Source organism: Schistocerca gregaria, chromosome 4, assembly GCF_023897955.1.
Source record: "Schistocerca gregaria isolate iqSchGreg1 chromosome 4, iqSchGreg1.2, whole genome shotgun sequence".
Classification (NCBI taxonomy): Eukaryota; Metazoa; Arthropoda; class Insecta; order Orthoptera; family Acrididae; genus Schistocerca; species Schistocerca gregaria.
The window spans coordinates 768,718,876-768,733,254 of record NC_064923.1 but is presented as its reverse complement, the minus strand read 5'-3'; the positions used below and the strand labels follow the sequence as shown (position 1 = coordinate 768,733,254).

Here is a 14,379-nt window from a genome sequence, read left to right as displayed (position 1 = left end):
ATATTATGTACAGGGTGATCAAAAAGTCAGTATAAATTTGAAAACTGAATAAATCACGCATGGGGTTTTATTAGAACAAAAAAAAAATACAAAAGTTCAAAAACTGTCCTACAGATGGCGCTTCATCTGATCAGAATAGCAATAATTAGCATAACAAAGTAAGACAAAGCAAAGATGATGCTCTTTACAGGAACTGCTCAATATGTCCACCATTAATTCCTCAACAATAGCTGTAGTCGAGGAATACTGTTGTTAACAGCACTGTAAAGCATGTCCGGAGTTATGGTGAGACATTGGCGTCGGATGTTGTCTTTCAGCATCCCTAAAGATGCCAGTCGATCACGATACACTTGCGACTTCAGGTAACCCCAAAGCCAACAATCGCACGGACTGAGATCTGGGGACCTGGGAGGCCAAGCATGACGAAAGTGGCGGCTGAGCACACGATCATCACCAAAAGACGCGCGCAAGAGATCTTTCACACGTCTACCAATATGGGGTGGTTCTAATAAAACCCCATGTCATTCCAAGCATGTCTGTCAATTTTTACCTATCTACATTATTCCGTGGTTTATTAAGTTTTCAAATTTATACTGACTTTTTGATCACCCGGTCTTATGGTGATTACTCTGTTTCAGTGTGTAAATGTACATATTGTTGTATTACGATAATGTTGCTTCACTGACACATGTGTATCTGTTTTTGTACCCTTTCAAAATGGCGAGTGCTAGAACGCTTAAAGAATTTTAAGAAAACAAGTACTGCGATCGAGAGATATAAAAGTCATGAAATGTATTCGCAAACTGCGGAAACGGTACCACGTCAGCCAAACAATTTGCTGGAAACAAATGAAAAATTGTGCTTGACCGGGTTTCGAACCCGGACTCCCTGCTTGTCGCCGGCGGTCACCATAAAAACTTTGCCTATCCCAGCATGTGTCCAGGACTGACCCAAATCTCCTTATGTCCCAGCGTTTGCTTCCCTTGACCCTCTTACAGTTATGTGATTGCCACACAGGGAGAGACTTATTTATTTTTCTCGTCAGATTGCCTTGGCTGTGGCTGGAAATACATTAATGCACTGTCTGTATTTAACAGTGTTTGTACAGTTCGATGCAACGTTCCATCAGACAAGCCTGCACGTCCCGAGGGACAGTTACTGGTGAAAACAGACAGCCGTATTAAAGCACGAAATGCATTCGTAAACTGCGAATACGGCTGTCGATTTTCAGCAGTGTCTGTCTCTTCGGTCATGCATGTGTGTCTGAAGGAACGTTGCATCGAACTATACAAACACTATCAAATACAGACACTACAATAATGTAAATAAATATAGAAGTGTTTGAGTGTAACGTCAGATTTTAATTGTTAACTGTAGCGACAGGTAACATCGACCCAGAAGTTAATTAAAGTAGTCCTATCCCCCACTAATGACAAAGGTTATTGCGAGGCTTCCCTTGGTTGTCAGGCATATGCCGGAATGGCAAGTTTCCTCCTAGATATTTTCAATAGGGATTCCGCCTTCTGCCCCTCTACCAGCCTACTGGGGCATTGGTTGATCAGTTACGTCAGAGAACTGATAACTAACTGAAAGATCTATGGTTACTATATGCCGGACAGTGCAACAACAAACATCGCAAATGCATCTATGATAATAGTACAGGTGATTTTGATAAGAGGAACTATAATGTGCAATTATTGATCTTTTGTCGGAGGTAATGTTGAAAGTTCTCTTTAAATAATTAAAATATGACTGCTGTGCTCTGTTTAGAATAATAAGAACTTAACATCTGAGGTCATCAGTCCCCTAGAACTTAGAACTAGTTAACCCTAACTAACCTAAGGACATGACACACATCCATGCCCGAGGCAGGATTCGAGCCTGCAACCGTAGCGGTCACGCGGTTCCAGACTGAAGCGCCTAGAACCGCTCTGTCACAACGGCCGGCTGAATAATAAGAACTGCGCAGAAGTAATAATGAATCGTGATATAAAATTAAACTGTCGTAATTAGAAGCAAGCCTTTAATACAGGTAAAGTCAATAATATGACTACAAGAATTTTGAACAGTATAAACTGCCTGAATAATGAATTTTGATGTAGTTTTGCAAAACTGATCCCAGAACTAAAACTGATACACAACTCTGAAAAATCGGTCTCTGAATGACATACGTTGGCCCTGATTGAATAAAATACATCAAAATATTTAGTCCTTACTTCTGTTCTGCGCAAATCTGGATAATGCGTTGCAGTATTTCTCTGTCTTGCGCGCCACAATGCTACAGCTCCAAACTACTTTACCTACGCAGAGACACTCGTGAGGCGCAATGAGTTCTCTGTTACTTGCAAATCGAAGTGTTTTCGGAACACACTAGGTTCCTTTTCTACTCTTGAAAAAACCATGACCAGTTAACAACTGTAAGAGAAAGGTAGGTGAAAAATGAGGCTATAATAATAATTGAGTGATTTCAAGAAAATTACCTTATAATTCCTCTTCACGTAAGTAAAGATTCCATTACACTTCCACCTTCTCAGATCAATTACCATTACATTATCAGCTTAATTAAAGTTATCGATAAATTGAGAGTTTACATTTCACACATAACATTACAAGTGCTTCCTCACTTCAACACAGCTATCCACTATCTGCTACTGAGCCTACGCACACACCACAGAAGATAAACTAACCCTGCAATACAGCTTACAACATCGCTGCTCGCTCACATTTAGCAGCTCGAGAGCAAAGATGTGACATTCCTGTACAATAGATTAATACTCAAATGACACCTATCACTGCTAGCGCAGTGAATTTGAATGCAAAGTAAGTTTTTTTTTTTTTTTTTTTTTTTTTTTTTTTTTTTTTTTTTTTTTTAGTTGGGCGCTAATTGTGTGGATGTGTACATCGTCTGCTAAGAACTTCGGCTTGGGGACAGCGACTACAAATGAAGTTCACGGCACTGGCCCCGATCCCTAGTCTTCTCTCGCGACCCTCGCGCCGTCACGCCATCTTTTTTGTAGATGCGCGGCGCAGTTCTTTGACGGACTTTTCTTCGCCAGTTCGCTTAGTCATTGTACCTGATGACAATGCAGTTTCTCTCCTCTAGCCAGTGACCCTATTTTCCCTCTTTGTCCTTCGGTGAACAGACGCAGAACGTGCTGTTGTGTACCTTTTACGTCGTCTGCGACCTAGTGGCTTAGCATGGAGATGCGGACATTGTATGTATTATTATTTGCAGATGTTTATTAACGATGCTTTTCGATACGCACAGATACCCATCGTCAAGGATCCGAACGCATAGAAAAGATTTTGTTATTGTAGAGTTGAGGATATACATGCTGGAGGCATACTATCCGAGACTCCAACGAAGACAATCGCTATAACAGCAAAGAAATAATCTCTATTACACTGAAGAGCCAAAGAAACTAGTACATCTGCCAAATATCTGTTAGGACCCCCGCGAGCACGCTGAACTGCTGCATCACGACGTGGCGTGGACTCGACTAATGTTCGAAGTACTGCTGGAGGGAGCTGACACCATGAATCCTGCCGGGCTTTCCATAAATCCGTAAGACTTTGAGAGGGTGGAGATCTCTTCTGAACAGCACTCTGCAAGGCATCCCAGATATGCACAATAATGTTCATGCCTTGGGAGTTTGGTGGCGAGCGGAACTGTTTATACTCACGAGAGTGTTCCTCGACCCACTCTGTAACAATTCTGGACGTGTGGGTGTCGCATTGTGCTGCTGTAATTGTCCAAGTCCGTCGGAATGCACAGTGAACAAGTATGGATGCAGGTGATCAGACAGGATCCTTACGTAGGTGTCACCTGTCAGAGTCGTGTCTAGACGTATCATGGGTCCCATATCACTCCAACTGCACACGCTCCACATCATTACAGAGCCTCTACCAGCTTGAAAAGTCCACTGCTGACATGCAGGTCCACGGATTCAAGAGGTTGTCTCCATACGCGTACACGTCCATCCGCTCGATACAATTTTAAACGAGACTCGTCCGACCGCGCACATGTTTCCAGTCATCAACAGCTGAATGTCGGTGTTGACGGGCCCAGGCGAGCCGTAAAGCTTCGCGTCGTGAAGTCGTCAATGGTACACAAGTGGGCCTTCGGTTCCAAAAGGCCATATCATTGACGTTTCGTTGAATGATTCGCACGCTGACACTTCTGATGGCCCAGCATTGAAATCTGCAGGAATCTGCGGAAAGTTGCACTTGTGTCCGACTCTCGTCAGTCATCGTTGGTCCTATTCTTGCAGGATCTTTTTCCGGCCACAGCGTTGTCGGAGATTTGACGTTTTACTGAATTCCTGATATTCACGGTACACTTGCGAAATGGTCGTACGGGAAAATCCCCACTTCATCGCTACATCGGAGATGCTGTATCCCATCGCTTGTGCGCCGACTGTAACACCACGTTCAAACTTACTTAAATCTTGATAACCTGTCATTATAGCATTAGTAACCGATCTGACCTCTGCGCCAGACACGTGTTGTCTTATACAGGCGTTGCCGAACGCAGCGCCGTATTCTGCGCGCTTACGTATCTCTGTATTTGAATATGCATGGCTGCACCAGTTTCTTTGGCGCTTCAGTGTACATACTATGTAAACGGCTTTTTGAAGGATAATTTAAGTAACTATCCCAATAATACTGGTGCTTCAAACGCCTGACCCGATACCTTAAAACCCTCACACATGTCCTCACTACGAAGTCAATCATCTCCTGAGCCAAAGTCGGATTCAGCAGTCCCCACACCTGCGTAACCCCTGCAGGCTATCCTCATAGCCTACTGCTATAAATACAAACCTAAACGTCCCCACATCAAACATGCAGTAACAGTTCTTATTTGCGCTATTGATACGTAACTATTCCCAGACGATTCATTATGTTCCACATCCATCACGACAGTTCTCCAAAGCATACTTCCGTTTGTGCGAGTCAACGCCCTCCAATAAATTACAATACACTGCCAGTCCGTTCCTGTATTTCACCTTGATACAACAGAAAAGTAGTGCGATGACTAGCGGCATTTTGCTTTCTCCCAACTGGATACCCCTGCATAATGCTTTCCTCCCTCACGCCCGAACCATAAGCAGAGACGAATTCTGTTCCACTAATCCAGCACTCGAAATACCTACTTGACAAATTCACTTTTCGGACCCACACAATCTGCCCAGCACTCTGCCCATATCCCGCCTCCTTTTTGCGTCCCACGATTCCATGCCATTTCGGCCATGCTGTATAGCTGGAGCTGGTAATCACGCCACTGAAGCCCATTTTCAGTTGAGCTACAACACCATCGGCAGCACTGCACGCCAACTCCATCGCCATCGCTAACGCCCACCGCCACAACAAGATCGCTCAATTCAGTTTCATAAAATTCGGACATTTCATCATCTTTTTGTGTATTCCCATTCAAGATACTTGTAATCAATATCTGTAAGACCGAAGATACCTTACTTATGCATACTGCCCTCCCTCAGCAGTGAGAAGTCGATCATCAGTAGAGAACGTCTCATTAGTTTATTTAGTTTGTTAACATGTATGATTCTATTTCCTTCAGCCACTGCTCGACGTATCATCAACATGGAAGTGTCGGAAGTAAACTGCATCGTTGCCGTATAGCTAGAGTTGTTCTTACTTTAATATTGTAGTTTCAGAATGTCATTTTCTAAGTCTGTGTGTTTGTTGGATAAAAACATATGTATTTAAGAAAGAAAGTAAGTATTTGTAGAATTCTGTAAATATTTTAGAAAAGATGGTGATGCAATTGATGTGTAAAATAATACGTCGCATCATGCAATTTGGAGTAAATTCAGGCTGCAGCTGATTCAAAGTGCTTATGGTTATTTAGTGAAAAGGGTTTTACGTTACTCTTTTATAGTTATTTTTTATTGTTTTATTAACTCTGAACATATTCCTTCAGGACCTATCCTATATCGAACCAGGAACTAAACACTCCAAAAACTATTACAAAACATTCGTAATTTCTGTGCGTACTTGTGGTTTGCCTATGTATGTTTGAAATATTGCCATGAGGTTAGTTATAATTACCAACAATAATAATAATAATAACAATCTTATAATTATATTTTCCCTGTGGCATTTAAGTCTCATCTTTATCAGCGCTAATGACGGAAGCTGAGCAAAGGAATTAAAATGTATGGCACGGCCGGGACTCAAACCCAACTCCTCTGGCTTACCAATCAGAAACGCTGACCATTACACCACCACAACCGCCAACTCAACCCTCCTTTTTAACTGTTTTGGTGAAAATCTCATTCTGGAAACATCCCCCAGGCTGTGGCTAAGCCATGTCTCCACAGTATCCTTTCTTTCAGGAGTGCTAGTTCTGCATGTTTCGCAGAAGAGCTTCTGTAAAGTTTGGAAGGTAGGAGACGGATACTGGCAGAAGTAAAGCTGTGAGTACCGGGCGTGAGTCGTGCTTCGGTAGCTCAGTTGGTAGAGCACTTGCCCGCGAAAGGCAAAGGTCCCGAGTTCGAGTCTCGGTCGGGCACACAGTTTTAATCTGCCAGGAAGTTTCATATCAGCGCACACTCCGCTGCAGAGTGAAAATCTCATTCTGTTTTGGTATTGTTCGCTGCGTTTGTTCTGGGCGGACGTCACAAGAAGTTGAATCCTTGACTCTTTTTTCTTTTATTACAGAGAGCAAGCCACCCTCTGACCGAACATGCTGAGCAACCGCGCCGGCTGAGCACTATGGTCAACAATGCTGCACGAACTACCCAAGTCGAAAGCCCTCTCCAAAACAAGCTCAGTCCGTATCTACAGCTTATTTTCCCTCTACATTGTGAAAATTGCAAGGGCTCTCCGACATTGGAATAGCACCTCAGCGTTGGACGTAATGGGGAAGTCCTGTACCATAACGTCCAATGCCAAGGTGCTATGCCAAGGCTGGAGACACCTGGCAATAGTGACAATGTAGCGGGAAAATAAGCTGTACATACGAATTGAGGTTTGTGATGGGGAGGGTATTCGACTTGGGTAGTTCGTGCAGCATTGTTGACTATAGTGGTGCGGTGATGTAATTTTCAGCATTTCTGCCTAGTTAGGGGGAATACCCGTTTCGAGTCCGGGGTGTAGCACAAATTTTCATTCCTTTCCTCAGCTTCGATCATTGTCATAAATAATAATAATAATAATAGTGAATACTAACAATAGTACTAATAGCAGACATTAACAATGACAGAAATCAAGTTAGTTTAGCACTTTCGGAGCCATGTTTCACATCACCACAAACAGAAGGTATAATGACAGCAAGCCGCTGTGGCCGAGCGGTTGTAGGCGCCTCAGTCCGGTACCGCGCTGCTGCTACGGTCGCAGGTTCGAATCTTGCCTCGGGCATGGATGTGTGTGATGTCGTTAGGTTAGTTAGTTTTTAGTAGTTCTAAGTTCTAGGGGACTGATGACCTCAGATATTAAGTCCAACAGTGCTTAGAGCCATTTGAGCCATTCTGACAGTAAAGATTGAAACAGCAGTCAGAGAAAGTGTTAAGAATGGTTGGAATGGCTCTGAGCATTATGGGACTTAACATTTGAGGTCATCAGTCCCCAATAACTTAGAACTACTTAAACCTAAGTAACATAAAGACATCACATACATCCATGCCCGAGGCAGGATTCGAACCTGCGACCGCAGCAGCAGCGCGGTTCTGGACTGAAGCGCCTAGAACCGCTCGGTCACAGCGGCCGGCAAAGTGTTAAGAAAGAGCAGACTGTTTCATTTGCACGATAAATCGTATTGATGTAGAACGAGTCATTTTACATTCACCTGGTAAAATTACTTGTAAATGGGGCTACATGCTGAACATTTATCTTTTTTGTTTTATTTTAATAATTATTATTATTTTTATTAAATGCCCACCACACGGTACACATTAGAGCAATAGAAATTCTCCTGCAGCAGTTAAGTTGCAGCGCTTGTGAGCTGGCGCACGGCCTGTTGCAGGCTGATCCAGCCGCACCCCAACACGTACACCTTCACCAAGCGGCTGGCCGAGGTGCTGGTGGAGCAGCACCTGCACCAACTGCCCGTCGTCATCGCGAGGCCCTCCATTGGTGAGCGAGACCGCCACGCCGGCTCACGCGGGACCGGATTAGCCTAAGTATAAAGCCCACAGCACACAGCACGGTAGCCTGTATGCAGGGAGTAACCTGTCTGAATGGAGCCAGCTCCAAACATTGCACGGCACCGTATCCTTTCTATGTGCTTGCCACTTGTTTTGTTTAAGACTCACTTCAAGAGAAAATTCTTAAGCTTAAGGAAACTAAAGAAACCAGATTTGAGATGTACGAGTTTTTTTGGTGCTTCTCATTTGATGTTTGTTTGAAACCGTTCTGGCAGATGGCAGAGCCGTGGTACAGCGTCAAAGTGGCGTCTACATACGACTAACGTTACATGTAGCGTGTTGTTATAGAATTGTTGTGTGCAGAAAAAGAAACGATGGTGAACATCCATAAACGTTTATGTGCAGTGTACGGCGATGCTGCAATTGGTAAGAGTACAGCTGGGCGATGGCTAAAGAAAGTTACAGCATCAGAAAATGCAGATACAGAGCTCCATGATCAGCCAAGCCCGAGACGTCCTGTCACAGCCACTGCTCCAGACATGGTGAATCGTGCGGATGCCATTATTCTTGCCGACCGGCGCATCACAACTCGACAATTGACTGTACAGTTGTCGGTGAGCATTGGAAGTTCGTCCGCAATGATCGAGACTCCTGGATATTCAACGAGGTGCTCAGAATGGGTCACACGAATGCTCACAGCGGACCACAAGATTCGAAGAAAGGACGTTTCATCGCAATTGTTGGAGCGTTTCGAGACGTACGGAGAGGCCTTTCTGTCACGGATCGTTACAGGGGACGAAAGCTGCGTGCACCACTTTGCGCCGGAAACAAAAAGGCAGTCCATGGAGTGGCATCGTCCTCATTCACCATAAAAGACGAAATTCAAGACAACCCCCTCTGACGAAAAACTCATGGTGTCAGTCTTCTGGGATTGTGATAGCGCCATTCTCGAGGATGTGATGCCAGGAGGATCAACCATCAATTCAGGGGCATACGCGTAGACTCTGAATAAACTCAAGAACAGTTTCCGACGTTTTCGATCGGACAAGAAACCAGCAGAAATCTTGCTCCAACACGATAATGCACGCCTACACACAAGTCTGAGAACGCGGGAACACATTGTCAAATGAGGTTGGCCATCATTCCCTCATCCACCCTACAGTCCAGACCTTCGGTCTCCCATCTCTTTGGGCAGCTTAAAGATTCTCTACGGGGAACACACTTTGAAGATGACGAGAGTGTCAGTCATGCAGTGAAAACATGGCTACGCCTACAGGACAAGAGCTTTTACCAGCAGGGAATGCATACTCTTCCATAACGCTGGTGTACAGCCATGGAATGTGATGGAAATTACGTAGAAAAACAGGACATGGACAAGACATGTTGATGTACATTGTCACAAAATTCTAACTCTTAACAATAAATATGCTCTGAAAAAAAAGTGGGGCATTACTTATCGAACGACCCTTGTAAGAATAGCATTTTCCATGACTACTTCCCCCTGCGCACAGTATACGTTAATATAAACACTGCTGGCCATTAACATTGCAACACCACTGAAGACGGCGTACAACATCACACTGGCGTGAAGGGTACTTACTACTTGCTTGGATGTCCAAATGATTCGCATTCCTGTGCTACTGCACAAAATAGCTAGGAGCGATACCATATACATTATGTATATAAGAAAAGATTGTACAGCGGATTTCTCATTAATAAATCTGATTTTAATGTTGGCTGTTTGTGAGAAGATAGATTTACACCTTGTGTGTGGAGCAGAATGGCTATCAGCAAGTGTCAGAATTTTATACTCGCTGGATCGTGACCTATCGATATTGTTCCTCAAGGTGGTTACTCTCCCATGACTCTCATCTGAAAATGCATTCAATACCTTCAGGAACGCTATATTTGACACCATGTAGACTATAAGCGGCACCATGAGACTAGCGCCCGAGAGGACAGTCACCCTTGCGGGATCATACAGCCTCGTCTCCTACTCTGGCTCAGGAAACCGCCTCGTTTCCAGTTACGTACACACGGACGCTGCGACAACATCTGGAGTTCCAAAGACTGTCAGCTGGGCTTCCACTGTTGCGGCTTCCCTTGACGCGCCAGCAAACAAAAGCGCACCGATAGTGGCGCTCCCAGCGACAACAATGAACTCGGAGAGGCGGCACGTCGTCTTGTCTGAACAGCGTAAACCAACGCTTTGGACACATCCACGTCCAGAGACTCCTACGAGAATGAACGTTGTCAGATTGCACTCGTCATTGGACACATCCACGTCCAGAGACTCCTACGAGAATGAACGTTGTCAGATTGCACTCGTCATTGGACACATCCACGTCCAGCGACTCCTACGAGAATGAACGTTGTCAGATTGCACTCGTCATTGGACACATCCACGTCCAGAGACTCCTACGAGAATGAACGTTGTCAGATTGCACTCGTCATTGGACACATCCACGTCCAGCGACTCCTACGAGAATGAACGTTGTCAGATTGCACTCGTCATTGGACACATCCACGTCCAGAGACTCCTACGAGAATGAACGTTGTCAGATTGCACTCGTCATTGGACACATCCACGTCCAGAGACTCCTACGAGAATGAACGTTGTCAGATTGCACTCGTCATTGTCATGTGGGTCCGGCACGTGGTGGTAGGTGGTGCCACTGTGTACGCAACACCATCACCTCTGGTTCACGTAGCCGGTAATAAATGAATAGCAGTCATAACATTTCTGAGGTGTTAAGGTTGCTGGCTGTGCGCTATTTTCGAGGTGCCCATGACAAGACAATGGAAGACTGAATATTGTTTGTCCTGTAATGGTTCAAATGGTTCTGAGCACTATGGGACTTAACATCTATGGTCATCAGTCCCCCAGAACTTAGAACTACTTAAACCTAACTAACCTAAGGACAGCACACAACACCCAGTCATCACGAGGCAGAGAAAATCCATGACCCCGCCGGGAATCGAACCCGGGAACCCGTGCGTGGGAAGCGAGAACGCTACCGCACGACCACGAGCTGCGGACATGCTGTAATGACCTAACTCAATACACAGGGTTCGTCTGCTGCTCTGGCAAGCATGTCCTCTAGACCTATCAGCCATTGTCAACAGCTGGTCACTGATTGCCGTGATACTGGCATGCCACCACTTGTCATTACGGTAGATGAACTCTGGCAGATAGTTGAAGCGGTATGGAATGACGTAGCTGCGTTGCTCATCCAAGCTCTGTTCGACTCACTACCCGGCTGCGTGAGCTTGACAGTCGTTGCCAGAGGTTGCTGCACCGTCGACTGTATTTCGCACCCTGTATACCCCCAAATTACTTAAAAACTTAATAATTTATTTCTACTACCGTACAGTATAAGCACAATGAGCAAAATTTCTTTATTTGCTATCGCCTCAGACGTTGCAATTCTAATGGCTGGCTGTGTACAATGGCTGGTTGGTTGGTTTGTGGTAGAAAGGGTCATCAGTCCCTTTGTGTACTATGCTCTCTAGTCTCTACTGTGATATCTAGCTCGTAGGAAATTACTATAAAATCCTGTTTGAGATAGTTTCTGGTGCTTAAAAGCTGAGAAAACAGTCAAACTACACTAAGAACCGGTTGTATAAAATTGCATAAACTAGTTTTTTTTTATAAATGACATGTTTCTGTTTCCTACATTAAACTTGAAACACACGTACGAGTATGTCAGTGTTTTTCTCTTCGTCTCAAAAGTTTTTCCCTTTGGTTCTTCTACTGCCAATACCAAATTACTATTCCTGTATTTATTACCAAGTTTTTCTTCCCTAGCAACAACTTCATGCCTCTGTTCTTTCCAGTACGTCTTAGTTTCATACTTCCGAGCACTGCACCACACATGCCTCTAGTTTCTTCTTTCTCTTCTTTGTCTTCCGTCATAGTTTTTAGTCCTCTCTAGTACCTTGGAAGCTATTCCCTGATGTCTTAACGCATGTCTTATCATCCTCTCTTTTCTTCTTTTCAGTGTTTTCCAGATTTTCCTCTCTGAGTTTATTCTGCAAGGAACCTCTGCAGTTCTGATCTATCCAAAGTTTCTATAACACTACATTTCATACGCTTCGATTCTTCTCTTTCCCGATTTTCCCATTGCCCATAATTGACTTCCATACCGTACTATGCTTCCAGAGTACATTATTAGATATGTCTTCCTTTGAGACCAGCAGACTTTTTATGGCAGGAATGGTCTCTTTGCCAGTCATAGTCTTCCTTTTATGTCTTCGTTGTTTCGTTGGTCCAAAGGTAGTAGAATTTTTTCACGTCACCTACTTCGTGCCCAAAAACTTTGATGTCAAGTTTATCGCTAATCTCATTCCTGTTGCTCCTTATTATATTAGTCTTTGTTCTGTTTACTTTCATCCATATTGCGTACTCATTAGAGTGTTCATTCCTTTCACCAGTTTCTGCTGTTCTTCCTCATTTTCACTAAGGGTAGAACTGCTTTCAGCCAATGTCATGCAGTACATCCTTCGGCCTCTAACTTTAATCCCAGTACTGAACCTTGCATTTACTTCTGTGGTCGTTTATTAGACGTGCAGACTGAACATTAGAGGCCAAAGATTACATCCTTTTGTTATACCCTTTCTAATGTCAGGTATTCGTCTTTGATTTTCTATTCTTATCTTTCCCTCTTGATCGTTGTTCATATGAATATTACCATTCTTTACCCACAGCTTACACCTATTTTTCTCAAAATTTCGAACATCTTGCACCATTTTACGTTGTCGAACAATTTTCTGGTTTGACAGATCCTATGAAGATGTCTTAATGTTTCTTAAGTCTTTCTTGCATTATCAAGTACAGTGTTAGAACTGCCTCTATGTTGCCTTTACGTTTCACGAACCCAAAGTGGTTGTCATGTAATAGATTTTGAATTTTCTCTTCTATTGTTCTGTATATTATTCTTGTCAGCAAATTGGATGCATGAGCTGTTAAGCTGATCGTGCGAAATTTCTGCATCTTGTTCGAGTAACTATCCTTGGGGTCGTGTGAATGATACTTTTCCAAAAGTTTTGTGGTTTTATACTGAAATATGGATTCCACTTGAATTGTTTGGTTGCCGTGAACCCAAACGATTTTATTAATTCCGGAACAGTATTATCTCTGTCTACTGACTCGTTTGACTGCAGGTTTTGCAAAGTACTGTTAAACTGTCAAGCAGCGGGGCAACAAGGACATCGCCCCACATTGCCTACAATCAGGGGCAAACCAATCGTTCTCTTTTGATTGAGAGGTCCTTAAACTGTTGACCCCCTGGGGATAATCCACCCTTTTCATTGACAGGTCCTTAACCTATTGTTCTCTCACCCATCCCCCTGCCCCTCCTGCTCTTCTTCCCCCTCCTCCATCCCTCCAGGAACTCCCCTCACCGATACAAGCACACTTTCGACATCAGTCTGATTGACTAATTAATTTAATCGATCAATTCATTAATTCCCCCTCTAGGAAAGTCCAAGACATCCTCCTCCCCCACCTGAAAACTGGCGGGAAAAATATTCAGTTGGTCGGCCATTTGGAGGGATATCGATCGCAGTGAATATTGTTCAAACAATTTAGACAATGACAAACTGCCTATTGGCTTCTGTCTCGGGTTCTTCGGCCGACGTTCATCTAATGATTTTTCTACGAAGGATGTCACGCGACTAGTTAGCAGGCTAGAGTCTTGTTCGTTATCAGAATTAACCAGACAAATCGCTCCACCAACTAAGAACGGCTTCGTAGAAAAATCATTAGATGAACGTCGGCCGAAGAACCCGAGACAGAAGCCAATAGGCAGTTTGTCAACAAGTGGCCACGACAGCCTTAACAATTTAGACAATATAGTTTATTTATTTATTTAAAGAATTTGGTGGGAAATCGATTTTGATGTACACAATATTGCTTAAACAATTTAGACAATGTGTGTAATATTGTATATTTAAATAATTTATGGGATACCTATTTGGAATATTGTTTATCTGAAGAATTTGTCAGGAAATCGATTGCAATTTGTGCAATATTTAAACAATTGAGGCGCTTTTTTCATTCCGATCGCATAAGGAAACACATAATCACGCCGTCGCAGATTGCCTAGCAGTGAGCTAAGCCCTCCCTTAACAAAGACACACTTCCTGTCAGCGTCCACCACCATCTCAAGTGGTCTGTATGCATGAACCAACCTGTCTGACACCGGTGCACGTGAGAGAGGCATTCCTTCCCAAGCAAATGCCTGACTGGGAATCGTTCCAGGAATAATAATAG

General features: G+C 43.7%; 1 protein-coding gene and 1 non-coding gene across 4 annotated transcripts in view; both read left to right on the top strand.

The window, feature by feature from the left end:
• Positions 1–14,379, top strand: part of LOC126266652 (putative fatty acyl-CoA reductase CG5065) — a 394,269-nt gene that overhangs the window by 248,718 nt on the left and 131,172 nt on the right. For all 3 annotated transcript variants that reach the window (XM_049971045.1, XM_049971048.1, XM_049971046.1), the window contains exon 5: positions 7,985–8,094. In XM_049971045.1, the coding sequence (XP_049827002.1) occupies positions 7,985–8,094 (110 nt within the window). The remainder of the gene's footprint in view (positions 1–7,984; positions 8,095–14,379) is intronic.
• Positions 6,459–6,533, top strand: Trnas-cga (transfer RNA serine (anticodon CGA)). Its single transcript has one exon. It is a non-coding gene; the product is annotated as a tRNA-Ser (tRNA).